Source organism: Acipenser ruthenus, chromosome 5 (genome assembly GCF_902713425.1).
Source record: "Acipenser ruthenus chromosome 5, fAciRut3.2 maternal haplotype, whole genome shotgun sequence".
In the NCBI taxonomy this organism is placed as follows: Eukaryota; Metazoa; Chordata; class Actinopteri; order Acipenseriformes; family Acipenseridae; genus Acipenser; species Acipenser ruthenus.
The window spans coordinates 60,017,473-60,032,703 of record NC_081193.1 but is presented as its reverse complement, the minus strand read 5'-3'; the positions used below and the strand labels follow the sequence as shown (position 1 = coordinate 60,032,703).

Sequence of the window (15,231 nt, the reverse complement as noted above, 5' to 3'; positions counted from 1 at the left end):
TCATGTGGACAGCTTGCCCACGCTGCAGTCAGCAGCATTTCCAGCAGCTGTAATATTTAATACATTTTTGTTATTACTCTTTCTGATTTGTCTTTGGTCAATAAATAATTTCATTTAATAATTTAAGAATAAATCAAAGCATTTCAGAGGGGCTTAATAACAACAAAAAAACAGCATCTCTCATTCACCACAATGTACAATCGCACCATATAGTCATGCTTAGTGTAGTAATTTGTCATGTGAGAGCTAGTGAAATCAGAAACATGTGTTGTTTACAGAGGATGCATGTTTACAACATTCAGAGCCTGAGGACACACAATTGGCAGCACAAACAGTACTTTATGGCACTATTCAATCCATCATAGTCCTAGCAAGGCATGCCTCAAACACACCACTGCGTTAGAAAAAAGAGTTAAAAATGTGTTAAGATTCAAGAAATTGCTAACTTTATCCACATGAAGTATCCTCAGGGAAGTGATTAAATGCCATAATAGAAAATAGGTAATAACTATATGTAGATATGTATTACAGTATTTATGCCATTTAGTAGCCCCCCCCCCCTTTAATTAAAGTAACCAATTATCACGTCCCACGCATTCAAATATTTGTTTGAAATAACTCTTAAAAGTGTACATTTGTGGGATCCTGAGTGGCGCATCCGGTAAAGGCGTTCCGCGTGGAATGCAGGATGCGCTCTATAGCCTGAACGTCGCCGGTTCGAGTCCAGGCTATTCCACAGCCGACCGTGGACGGGAGCTCCCAGGGTCGGCGCACAATTAGCCGAGCGTCACCCGGGGGGGGGGAGGGTTAGGTCCTCGGCTCGCCGCGCACCAGCGACCCCTGTAGTCTGGCCGGGCGCCTGCGAGCTTTCCTGTAAGCTGCCCGAGAGCTGCGTTGTCCTCCGACGCTGTAGCTCTTGGCTGGCTGCATGGTGTGCCTGCAGTGTGAAAAAAAGCGGTCGGCTGACGGCACACGCTTCGGAGGACAGCGTGTGTTCGTCTTCGCCCTCCTGAGTCAGCGCAGGGGTGGTAGCGGTGAGCTGAGCCTAAAAAATAATTGGCCATTCTAAATTGGGAAAAAATAATAAAAAATAATTGGCACCGACTACATTTATAAAAAAAAAAAGTGTACATTTGTGACTTAACAGCGGCCACTTCTGTCCCGTTTCCTTCACAACAAGGCCACAGTTGTTGGTGAGCTGGTTGCTCCAGTCCCATCATGTCACTGTTCGGCAGTGATGTTTTTAGGAGTTAAAATGTTCAACACTGGTATACATTTGGAACATCTGTCATGTCTGCTTTTTCTGTTCATTGATAACCTGTGAAATGAGCCAGTAAAGAAAAGCCTGTCTGGGGAACCTGAGGGAATGTACAACATTTTCTAAATGTTTTTCCCTAGTTTGAGTACCAGTCCAGGTTAATGTAGGTTTATTGTGATTGCAAAATCTAATTTGTTATCGACATTTTTCACATACTGTTAAATGAAAACATCTTCTAAGCATGCTATATAATACATTATGTATTTATAGTGCAGCTAAATCGTTTTATATTTAAAAAATATTTTTTATCCATTTCCTTTCAGGAATGGGCGTTGACTAAAGATAAGTCAGTTAAACACATGGACCTGTGCTTGACTGTTGTAGACAGAGCCTCCGGTTCTCGATTAAAACTGCAAGGATGTAGAGAGAATGACAGCAGACAGGTGAGTTCAACTTTAAGCATGCATACAAATTCACATTTTCTCTGTTTATTATTATTATTATTATTATTATTATTATTAATATTATTATTATTATTATTAATATTATTATTATTATTATTATTATTATTATTAATTTCTTAGTAGACGCCCTTATCCAGGGCGACTTACAATTGTTACAAGATATCACATTATTTTTACATACAATTACCCATTTATACAGTTGTGTTTTTTTTTACTGGAGCAATCTAGGTAAAGTACCTTGCTCAAGGGTACAGCAGCAGTGTCCCCCACCTGGGACCGAACCCACGACCCTCCGGTCAAGAGTCCAGAGCCCCAACCACTACTCCAAATGATTGGCAATATGTAATACAGACCACAACATATATGTGCACTTCCACAAACTCCAGACATTGGAACAGGACATCCCAGGAACTCTATGTTGCAACTCAAAGAATATGTCTACCATACTTATCTTGAATTAATTCATTAAATACTAAAACAGTGCACTTCGTTTAAGAATCACTGTTTATAAGAATCAACCGCATATAGTGATCAAAACCACTGGGACAAAATCATTCCTATACTAACCAATGTAAAATACTCTGCTTGTAAGAATCAAGCAACCCACTTATAAGAATCATTTTGGGGCAAACTGACTACTTGTAATACGGTACTTGATCAAGTGCAATGGCAGGATAAAGCTGTTTTTGAATTTGAATTTGATCACGTCTCACGTGATTAGGCACGTACGCAGCGTGGATCGTGCAAGGATGCAGGAAACACTGCATTGTGTGTAATCAGACTGAGTGTGCCACTGCATTGTGCAGGAATGTTTTTTGTGTTCTCTGATGTATTCAATATTCAGTATTCATTGAATACATCAGAGTGCTCAATTACCTGGACGACTGGCTAATATGTGCTGAGTCACCAGCACAGGCAGTGTTGCACACGGGACTGGTCACCAGACACCACCCAACAGCTAGGCTTCACAGTGAACCACTCAGTAGTCAGTTGACACCCTCTCAAAGGGTTGTTTATCTCGGCATAAGCCTCGATTTCGTACACATGATAGCCACTTTGTCGGACGACAGGATCCAGAGGCTAACTGTCTGCTTGGAGTTTTTTCATCCCAATGCAGCAGTAAGGGTACTGACCTTCCAGAGGCTTCGGGGCCTGATGACAGCAGCATCTCAGGTTCACCCCTTCACCCTCTCCAAGCCTGGTTCAACCACAGGGTCCTTAACCCTGTCGTGGACTGGCACCACCTGCTCACTGTCTCCCGTCACTGTTTGGAAGCTCTCTCGTGGTGGAAACAACCAGCTCACCTGTGCTTGGGCAGTGTCTCGAGGAGAGAGGTGGTGACCACAGAATCTTTCAACCCAGGTTCCACTTAAGTCCTGGGGTAGTTAGCCACACGCCTTAATTGGACTTTTGGTGTTAAATGCTGAGGTTACTCAGTGTAACCTTGCAGTATATACATATGCCATGGACCCTTATTGGTCCTCGGCTAGAATGCTAAAGGCAGTTTATCTTCCTTTTTAGCACATCTGCCGGTGCTGCAAGTCCTTCACTTGTGACGGCTTGGGTATTGTATCCCATTACATAGTGTGGAGTAGTGGTTGGGGCTCTGGACTCCTGACCGGAGGGTCGTGGGTTCAATCCCAGGTGGGGGACACTTATGCTGTACCCTTGAGCAAGGTACTTTACCTAGATTGCTCCAGTAAAAACCCAACTGTATAAATGGGTAATTGTATGTAAGAATAATGTGTAAAAAATAATGTGATGTCTTGTAACAATTGTAAGTCACCCTGGATAAGGGCATTTGCTAAGAAATAAAATAATAATAATAATAATTTCGTACTTGAAAGGGAACGTTATTATCATAACTATGGTTCCCTGAAATGGAAATGTAACCATTACCCTTCAAGATTGCTGCATTCACTCCAATGCAGCAGACCTGAAGAGAAAATGACGCTGACCCTTATGTGACAGTCGTGTTTATCTCCTGATGCAGACAGGGCTCTTAAAGAGCAGCTTTGATATAAGTGCTGAGATCATTCGGGCTATAAGAGATCTATCCCATTTGGTAATGGATACATTTCTATTTCAAGGAACCAGGGTTATGATAATAACCTAGTGTTTTCTAGTTTCATAATTTTCTTATGATATGAAATACCACCACAACTAATCAAATCATAACACTGATGAAGGTGTTTGCCAAAGTGTTTGTCAAATTGACTTTCTTACACTTTTATCTCAGAATGTTGAATTGTGTTACAGATGAAAGTTACAGATGGAAAACATACAGTATAGAGGGGTATATGAAATAGGAAAACCTGGGAAGTAGATATTCTTGTAGATCTTCATATGAATTGCCTTGTGGCTTTGGAAGAGTCTTGCTTCTAATTCTGAGGTTCCCAACCTGTGGTTTGGGGACCTCTTGTGGTCTGTCAGCAAATCCCAGGTGGACCTTGAAATATGAATAAAAAAACAATACAACTGAATTTACCCTTCTGAACCATTCATTCTTTACTCTAAACGCAACCCAGTGTATTAATAAACAACATCTGTGCACCCTAACAACATCCTATTAGCTGTTTATCTAGCAATTCTGAAAATTTAGAAATACTGATAATTGATAATATGCAGCTGTTATGTGTCTGTGATAACATATACGTGTGCTATTGCTTCCCTAATTATTGTGTTTTGTGTGTATCTCTTTTTATATAGAAATGGGAGCAGATTGAAAACAACTCCAAGTTGAGACATGTAGGAAGCAACCTCTGTTTGGACAGTCGAAATGCCAGGAATGGTGGTCTGACAGTAGAAATCTGTAGTCCATCACTGACTCAGCAGTGGAAGTTCACACTGAATCTACAGCAGTAAAAAAAAGAAGAAAATAAATCAGTAAAAATCCAGCACATACTAAAGACAGAGATATGAGGACATTATTTGATTTGAAAAAATTACTACTCCATCCAACTATATACCTCAATGTTCCATCTTGTTCCAGTTGTGGAAGTGAGAACATGTAGTGAGTATCTGATGCCAGTGGAATAAAGATCTTTATTCTGTATTTATTTCACTGCATTCCCTATGGATATTACATTTTCATCCTATAGAATGTACAGACATTGCAATCCTGGGTCCCTCAAGATCGGTAGACTCCTCAGCAGCAGTGTATTTATGTAGTGTGTGAACATGGTGCTGTCATTCAAGAGAAAACAACAAAGAAGCTGTCCTAAGGCGCCTTCATTTTACAGAAGAAAGCATAGATGCCATGTCATTTCTTTTCCAACCTGCTGTATATGAACTTGCTATATTTTCTATTATGTACACCTGAAATTATCTTCTATTTCTAATAATAATTTGCATTGTCTGAAAGAATGGACAAAGCTGATGAAATGGCCTCACACACCAAAATGGAACAGTAGCTGGAAAAGCAAGGACTTGATGCTGCTGAGCCTGCTTTAGCGCTGGATGCTACTGATGTTAATCAATATTTAACTTGTCCTTTTGCCCTTTTATAGTTACTTCAAAATGTTTAAACATTTGATTTATTTTTCTTTTTGGGTGAATTTCTTTTTCTTTTTTTTATATTCATATACAAAAGACAAAAAAGCAACATTGTCTTTCGTACTGTCATTCCATTTTTTTCATATTCATAACAGAAGTTGTGGTTTGATAACACTACCTAGAATAATAATAAAAAAATCTTAACTATTGATTTCATTTTTATTAGATACTCATGTCCTTTGACTGTATGTTTTGTAAGTATGGAAGTGACTTCCCAGTATCTTTCCCAATAGGTATGCACTGGCTAGTTAAACAGTGCTTTAAGTGGCATATGCCAGGTTTGCACTCTGGATTCAGTACCAGACTGCTGCAACTGTGGCCCTAGTTTGTTACCTATAAAAGGGAATATTATGTGATTGCAAATTAATATTTTTAAATACTCTCTATATCATGATAGTTAGCACATGAACACATAAAACAAAAATAAAATAAAAAAATAATACAAATGTTTATGTAAAACAGTGCCAAAGTTATTCACTATAACATTGAAAATGTCCATGTGTTTTTACTTGAGATTTGAAAGTATAAAATGCAAGGTTATAGTGCAAAGTATATGAGCCAGTTGATGATACTGTATAAGAAAAATCGAACTTCCTTGTTTTTTCAAGCCTAATCCTATCTTAGTTGTAACAACAGTTTAGTATAGCATTTTACAACAATGCAGACAGCTTGATGTCGATGTAAAACATTTTTCAGGAGGGTGGGTATAACAAAATGATGTGGAACAGTGACTAGCTTATATAAAACAAATCAAGTTGATAGCGAGTTGGACTACTGTACAAAGCTTGTAATTGTTCATTGTTTTATAGATATGGTGCAATTCCATCCGGGGGGGGGGGGCACTTCAATAAATGCCTTTATACATGAAGCAGTGATTTTAATATGTTTCAGTGTTTTTAAATCCCTCTGCCCTAGTAAGCAATTCTGTCACTATTTCTAGCCATCAAGTTTGTCTAGCTGGAGCCTCACAAATATACGTAAAAAATGTATTTGGTGATTTGCAATATACTGGAGTAAAAATATCTATGAAAGTAGGAAAAGATACAGCTTTCACACATATACTGGGCCCTATTCACAAATATATCACTCCGATTTTTAAAAGTAAATAACTTTGATATTCATTAAATTGTTAAACAAAACCTGACAACACTTTCAAAATAATTTTATATTAAAATATTTTCAAATATGGCATCATGTTTTGTGAATAGGGCTCATTGTCTTTTCTGGTACAAAGCTGTATTCTGTGATTCTCTGTCAAGTTCCATGGTGTACACTGTCGATACCGTTTTGAGATTCAGACTTATTAGTTACATTTAAATACACCAACCAAAATGTGGCATCAACTTGACCTCTGGTACAACATGGCTGCCAAACTTGATTTATCCATATCCAGAAAATAAACACCACACCACAAAAAAGTAGCTTTTGTGATTAGTCACTGGCCAGAAAATGACACAGCTTTGCAAAGATAAACATAACCTTGAAAATCAAGAGAAAGGCAAGATAATGATTTATGCTCGGTCATAAACATTTGCCAGTCACAAGACAAGTTGTCATGAGAAACTGCAGTTTAATGGTGCACCAGACCAATCTTAAAGATCAATTTAAATTGGTGTTACCTGTGCAGAGACACCCACACAGCCAGCAATGCAGTGAATACCAAATTATTTTAGGTAACTAACGTACTCTTAAGTACGAAATGCAAACATTACCATATGGGTGAGTGTACCAAAGCCGTCGCAAGGGCAATATTGCAGAACGACTGGAATGCTACAAGGCTAAGCCAAAAGGCTGCCTTTCGCGTTACCATACATAAATCCAGTACAATTTTTTCACCCAGCTACTTGAGGGAGAGTTTCACTTCTATGCTTGTGTTGTAAGGGTCGACTCAGAAGTCACCATTAACACTCTAATTCCAAAACCAGGGTGTGACGAGATGGCTTTGTGGTGACGTCAGGCCAGGAAGACAGACAGACAGACAACAGTGCTGGGATATGAAATGCACTGATTTAATAATAAATAAAAAGATTTAACAAAACACAGAATGTTGGCCAAAACAGACAAAAGAACAGTGGATGAACCCAAACAAGGACCCGCACGAGTAGCAGTTGTTATTCCTTTGGATTTTAGTTATTTCTCCTCTCCCGTTCTCTACTGCGAACCCCAACCCATTGTGTTTGAAACACTGACTCTCTTATGCAGGTGTACCGAGACACGATTGCTAATCAATCATTCAATTGAATCTCAGCAGTCTGCACGTGAATTGCTTTGTGCTCTCCTCGTGCCCAAATACTAGTACACGTTTTACCTGCACGTGAAGTGATTGTGCAATCCACTGCATACGACATGCCTTTTAAACCCGGAATAATTCTGGTCGCTCTTCTTTGCACTCTTTCTAGAGCAGCAATATGCTTTTTGTAAAGGGATGATCAGAACTGAACACAATATTCTAGATGAGGTCTTACTAATGCATTGTAAAGTTTTTACATTACTTCCCTTGATTTAAATTCAACACTTCTCACAATATATCCAAGCATCTTGTTGGCCTTTTTTTATAGCTTCCCCGCATTGTCTAGATGAAGACATTTGAGAACATAAACTCCTAGGTCTTTTTGATAGATTCCTTCAATTTCAGTTTCTCCCATATGATATTTATAATGCACATTTTTATTGCCTGCGTGCAGTACCTTACACTTTTTTCTATTAAATGTAATTTGCCATGTGTCTGTCCAGTTCGGAATGCTGGCTAGATCATTTTGAATGACCTTTGCTGCTGCAACAGTGTTTGCCACTCCTCCTATTTTTGTGTTGTCTGCAAATTTAACAAGTTTGCTTACTATACCAGAATCTAAATCATTAATGTAGATTAGGAATAGCAGAGGACCTAATACTGATCCCTGTGGTACACCACTGGTTACCTCACTCCATTTTGAGGGTTCTCCTCTAATCAGTACTTTCTGTTTTCTACCTGTTAACCACTCCCTAATCCATGTGCATGCATTTCCTTGAATCCCTACTGCATTCAGTTTGAGAATTAATCTTTTATGCGGGACTTTGTCAAAAACTTTCTGGAAATCTAATTAAACCATATCATATGGTTTATTTAGATTTCCTGTCGCAGGAGCTAGCGAGACGTCCGGGGTTTCGATAAAGTTTTTAACAACCTTTTATTAATATCTTCTATGTGTGTTTTGCATACTAACTTTTTGTCCCTTTAGTCTTATTACTTTCAAAGTCTGGTTGATCAGAACGGTGTCATATTTATCCTGTTTACTGGGAATTTTCCCAGCCTATGTTTTAGTTGGATTCACAGGCTCCCTGGCATAAAAAGCTCATTAGAGAAATTAGATGTTGCAAAAGCACAATGCTGTTATTGATTACCCTGAATTGCACCCATTGTTAAAATCCAGTTCCAGTCACTGGTATGGAGACTAGTAGCAATCAGAATAGCAATACACTTCATATAAAAAAAAAAAAAAACCTCTAACAGATCAACTTCAATTCGGCTCTTGCATTCCCTGTTGAAGAGTCAGGTAACAACAATTCTTTTAAGCAAGGTTTGCATTTAGAAACACAATTTGATGCACTTTGGCAGGGCAGGGCTTCCTTCTTTCAGTAATAATCTGACCTGTCTTGGAGAAAATGTGTTCACAGTGTGGTACAGATGTGGCCACCATGCAGTTTTGTCTTCATGACTTGTGACAGCCTCTGGTATACCAGAGAATGATCTTTCCACCACATTAATGGGTGTACTGTTCTGGAAAGGATCTTACTTTAATGATTGCTTCTGACATGGGATTATTTGATGAAACAAGATGTGACACACAGTCATCAAAGTCTTTCCAAAACATTGCTGTTTGAGTTTGTGTCGCAGTTTGTTTCATTATCTCTTGTTTCTGTTGTTGGCTCAGTAGTACCACTAGAGGCAACACTCATTCACCCAGCTGCTGCAGTGATATTTCTGACTGCCCGATCGTCAGTAAAATCACGCTTTTTAAAGCGAGAATCCAGAATAAAAGCTTCTGCAAGTGATGTTTGATACTCAATGTTGTGAAATCTTCTGGACATACTTGTTTGCATGACACTTAGCATGTTTATCACTGGTAATGTAGTGGTACACTATAGTGTAGTGGTAGTCTTGCCACAACAAATTCTAGAAAAGTCTAGAAAATGCTGGATTGTGGGTGAACATTTTTAGAGAGTATAAAAGGGTTAGGCATAGGATGATTGCTGTCATTACCAATAAGTCAATATGGGAAAAAGTAAAGAGTTATCTGAAGACCTTAGGCAGAAATTATTTATTACCATAAAGCTGCAGAAGGATACAAGAAGATTTCCAAGCATTTGAGTATCCCAATTTCAACTATTGTTTCTATTATCAAGAAGTACAAGACTCATGTTACTGTCCCTCGGTCTGGAAGAAAGAAGGTTCTGTCACCAAGAACAAGCAGAAGAATTGTGAGGAAAGTTAATAACAATCCGAGATTGACTGCCAAAGTGAGTTGGCTGCAAGTGGGACTGGGGTTTCCATTTCAACCACAGGTTGAGTATTGCATGGTGAAGGTCTCAATGGTCGCAGGCCAAGTAAAAAGCCACTTACGAAAATGTCACAAGGACAATGGCTTAAAGTTTGCAAAACAGCATTTGAATGATGGATATGAGTCCTGGTAAAAGGTTTTGTGAAGTGATTATTATTATTAGTTTATTTAGCAGACGCCTTTATCCAAGGCGACTTACAGAGACTAGGGTGTGTGAACTATGCATCAGCTGCAGAGTCACTTACAACTACGTCTCACCCGAAAGACGGAGCACAAGGAGGTTAAGTGACTTGCTCAGGGTCACACAATGAGTCAGTGGCTGAGGTGGAAGTGATGAAACAAAAATCGAGCTATTTGGTCACACTGATAGTCGTTACAATTGGAGAAAGTCAGGTGAGGCGTACAAAGAAAAGAACACCATACCTACTGTCAAGTATGGAAATGGTAATATCCTTCTGCGGGGCTGTTTTTCCTCTAATGGCACAGGAAATTTAGTTCCAATACATGGTAAAATGGATACCATAATATACCAAAAGATATTGGCCAATCATCTGAAACCCTCCACTACAAAAATTGGTTTAAAGCTCAACTGGACATTCTAACACAACAACGATCCAAAGCACACATCAAAATCTACTTCAGAATGGTTAAAGGTTCTGGATTGGCTTAGTCAAAGTTCTGTTCTAAATCCAATTGAGAATCTTTGGTATGAGTTGAAGAAGGCTGTGCACAAGAGAAGTCCTTGGAATCTGAATGAACTGGAACAATTTTGCGTTGAAGAATGGTCAAAAATCACTAAAGAATCATGCCAAAAGCTCATTGACAAATATCCTAATCGTTTAAAAGAGATTATTATTGCTAAAGATGTCTCAACTAGCTAGTCATTTCATTTTCCTTGTCAGGGAATGAATACTTTTTTAATTAGCATTTTTGGAGTTTTGCAAAAAAAATGCTGAAATAAATAATTGTAGATATCTATTTCTTGTCACTTTTTTGTTCCTCATCCACAAAAGCAAAACTCGATGGGTCGGAATGTCAAGGACACCCGTGACTGACTGAGAGCGCCTTTAGACAACGCGAGCTGAAAAACCCGACTGTGAACCAGACCTGCGGAAGGGCGCATGCGCAGGAGACACAAAGGGAGAGTCTTGGAAGCTGCTGCCATCGAGCCCAGAAGTTTCTGGAATGTCACTATAAAGTTCACTGTTCCAAACTGGATTACAAGGCTCTGTCTGTTTAATTACCGCACTGCATCACTCCTGCACCTGTTCCCACTCAGCCGCTTTGTCACAATCCCTTAATTAGAATCCACGGCACCTAAACTTAACACCCATTATATTTGTTCTTATTCATTCTATATTTATTCTAGCACCAATTTCAATTAAGTAGATCGCTTCAATTATTTTCACTCTGTCTATGAAATTATTTCAATCTGCTTTTACACTTGCCCCTGGTTTCTGCAGTACAACGATGACCACACCCTGTCACTTTATAACTCTCGCGCTCTGCTTATATATGTATTACATTGCCACATATAGATTCTGTTAAATCTCTTTCAATTGAACTGGTAATACTCATTTTCGTCTTGCAGTCGATGCTGGGTATGATTAAGTCGTCAGTGGTTCCACTTGCGTCAGAGGGCTGGCTTGCAGTAGAGTTTGTCTGTATTACTGGTTTAATTATAATTATTCTCTTTTTCCACATCCGACCTTGAGAACCAGCTGCATCCAGGATTGCCTATCTCTTATTCATTCAGAAGGCTATTCCTGGCTCAGGAATTCGGTAGGTCCTGTCTCCCCCCAAACTATTTTATGCAAATGATGTTAAATTGACGTGGTTGTGAAATCTAACTGCTATATTAATGTTGTATTTTAAACATACGTTGGCAGTGTGTAACAGTTAAGTTTATTAGAATAAATTCCGGTGGACTACTGGCTGGTGGAGAAAATGGTTTCAACAGCTTTGAATTGGGGCAAAACGTTAAGAAGATGTGAAAGGTGTTGTCAATCAGAATAGAATAATAAGATTCTTCTGCTGCTGGTGGTTTAAGGGGGAACCCAAGACCTCTCCTTTTTTTTCTGCCTCCACATTTTTTTTGACCACCAGCTGCCACTGATTTATATATGTATATACAGACGTGCTCAAATTTGTTGGTACCCTTACAGCTCATTGAAATAATGCTTCATTCCTCCTGAAAAGTGATGAAATTAAAAGCTATTTTATCATGTATACTTGCATGCCTTTGGTATGTCATAGAATAAAGCAAAGAAGCTGTGAAAAGAGATTAATTATTGCTTATTCTACAAAGATATTCTAAAATGGCCTGGACACATTTGTTGGTACCCCTTAGAAAAGATAATAAATAATTGGGTTATAGTGATATTTCAAACTAATTAGTTTCTTTAATTAGTATCACACATGTCTCCAATCTTGTAATCAGTCATTCAGCCTATTTAAATGGAGAAAAGTAGTCACTGTGCTGTTTGGTATCATTGTGTGCACCACACTGAACATGGACCAGAGAAAGCAAAGGAGAGAGTTGTCTGAGGAGATCAGAAAGAAAATAATAGACAAGCATGGTAAAGGTAAAGGCTACAAGACCATCTCCAAGCAGCTTGATGTTCCTGTGACAACAGTTGCAAATATTATTAAGAAGTTTAAGGTCCATGGAACTGTAGCCAACCTCCCTGGGCGCGGCCGCAAGAGGAAAATCGACCCCAGAGTGAACAGAAGGATAGTGCGAATGGTAGAAAAAGAACCAAGGATAACTGCCAAAGAGATACAAGCTGAACTCCAAGGTGAAGGTACGTCAGTTTCTGATCGCACCATCCGTCGCTTTTTGAGCGAAAGTGGGCTCCATGGAAGAAGACCCAGGAGGACTCCACTTTTGAAAGAATAACATAAAAAAGCCAGACTGGAATTTGCTAAAATGCATATTGACAAGCCACAATCCTTCTGGGAGAATGTCCTTTGGACAGATGAGTCAAAACTGGAGCTTTTTTGGCAAGTCACATCAGCTCTATGTTCACAGACGAAAAAATGAAGCTTTCAAAGAACACCATACCTACAGTGAAACATGGAGGAGGTTCGGTTATGTTTTGGGGCTGCTTTGCTGCGCCTGGCACAGGGTGCCCAGTGTCAGAAAGCTCTGTCTTAGTCGCAGGTCATGGGTCCTCCAACAGGATAATGACCCAAAACACACAGCTAAAAGCACCCAAGAATGGATAAGAACAAAACATTGGACTATTCTGAAGTGGCCTTCTATGAGTCCTGATCTGAATCCTATCGAACATCTATGGAAAGAGCTGAAACTTGCAGTCTGGAGAAGGCACCCATCAAACCTGAGACAGCTGGAGCAGTTTGCTCAGGAAGAGTGGGCCAAACTACCTGTTAACAGGTGCAGAAGTCTCATTGAGAGCTACAGAAAATGTTTGATTGCAGTGATTGCCTCTAAAGGTTGTGCAACAAAATATTAGGTTAGCGGTCCCATCATTTTTGTCCATGCCATTTTCATTTGTTTTCTTATTTACAATATTATGTTGAATAAAAAATCAAAAGCAAAGTCTGATTTCTATTAAATATGGAATAAACAATGGTGGATGCCAATTACTTTTGTCAGTTTCAAGTTATTTCAGAGAAAATTGTGCATTCTTCGTTTTTTGTGGAGGGGTACAAACAAATTTGAGCACGTCTGTATATATATATTATCAAAAAGTCATTCGTGCACCAAAAGTTTATCGTGACGAGGTGCTTACCACAAAGGAATAAACAATTTGAGCGATTGTCTCCGATACAGTGGTTGTATCCACTTGTCCCCAGTACCAGAAACTAGTATGGCAGCACACTCCTATAGATTCTTTAAATTGCAAGCAGTTCAATAAAAGGTGAAATACTCGGTATCCCATTAAAATCAATCATTATTTATTTATATCCATCTGTTTTTTAGCGTAAAACAAACAACGCATTTCGACACTTCAGTGTCTTCATCAGGTTACACACTTAGTAAATGGTAACAACACTGTGAATCATTTACTTATATACAGTACTCGTAACCAATCAGCAGTTACTAATTCAATTACATAAAATCACAGCAATTCATTCCATATAATGAATAGTCATGGAATGAATAGTCAATCAGAAAATACTTAACCAATTGCATAACATTTAGCAAATATATTACTATGTCTACCTTAAATAACATTCCAAACACATTACTGTAAACATCAACTGCATTACCACCATTCTCATTGTGCATCACTATGTTCTACCATTATTAACATTTAATGTTGCCAAAGTCATTCCCACCTTCAGGAGCAATTGCGATGTCAACAAAATTATCAATCAGTCTTACCATTTGGTTCATAAATAAGAATTCAGTTCTAATGTCTCATTAAGACCATTGGGTTCAACCAAATTTAACGTGTGTATCCAAAAGGCCTCCCTTCGTAATAGTTGTTTTACAATATTACCACCTCTTACAGATATTGTTACCTTTTCCATCCTGTAACAGGGCGAGGTGCCCTGTACGTTGTTTTGTTTATTTATTTTTAGATCGGGGTCTCCCCCTCCGCCCCTGTGCAGATTGTTTTGTGTTTGTTTATTTTTATGTCGGCGAAGCGCCGTATGTTATTGTTTTGTATTAGGACGGCGTAGCCGATTGTTTTGTTTAGCGTGGATGGGTAACCATCCACAACACAATTAATAAACCCGTGCAGATTGTGGCCGAGGGGTAATAGGATGATTACTAATTAGTTAAACCCCTCGGCCACGATATAAAAAGCCTGCAGCTCTCGGCACTCGAGGTGGGTGTTGGAAGGAGAGAGCGAGAGGAACGAAACTGAAAACGAAACTAAATTATAACATACAGGATCAGTGAAGGCTACTGCCCAGCCTGACCTGTATAGTTTATTTATACTTTGTGTTCGTGATTTTGTTCCGTTTAACCTTTTTATTTTCGCTCTGTGAGCAAGTGGTTTTTTTGTTCAAGCCTTTTATTTATTTTTGTTAATTGTTAATAAAAACGGCGGCCAGCCGATTCTTTCTTTTGAACTGCAGTGCCTGGTGTCAGTATTTTGTTCCTGCTTCTGTCTGACGTCAGACCACTCAGCCAATCTGTCACACGTGGTCTTAGAAGTGGGATCACCAGCGCCTCCTAGACTCAGGCAGAAGTGGGGTACTGCAGTTTTTTCGTTTTTTTTTTCGTTTTTATTATTAGTACTTGTGGAGAAAGGAGTGAGGAGGCAGAAGGATGAGAGGAAAGAGGAGGAAGAGCTGCAGAAAGCAGCAGCAACCACAGCAGCTGGAACAGCGGTGCAAGAGGTGGTGGACCCGGGTCCCCAGTCAGTTTGGACCCCCAGACTGGGCGGCTGAGCAGGAACGATGGAGGGCTGAAGGGGCCCCCATGTGCGACGCCTGC

The 15,231-nt window shown here is 39.2% G+C and overlaps 1 protein-coding gene across 2 annotated transcripts in view; it reads left to right on the top strand.

Annotated features, from left to right (window-relative positions):
• The window catches only part of LOC117402755 (polypeptide N-acetylgalactosaminyltransferase 2), a 120,695-nt gene extending 115,262 nt beyond the window's left edge, over positions 1-5,433 (top strand). For both annotated transcript variants that reach the window (XM_034004192.2, XM_059024348.1), the window contains exons 15-16: positions 1,582-1,701; positions 4,432-5,433. In XM_034004192.2, the coding sequence (XP_033860083.1) occupies positions 1,582-1,701; positions 4,432-4,587 (276 nt within the window). In that variant the 3' untranslated portion in view covers positions 4,588-5,433. The remainder of the gene's footprint in view (positions 1-1,581; positions 1,702-4,431) is intronic.
• The last annotated feature ends 9,798 nt before the right edge of the window (positions 5,434-15,231 follow it).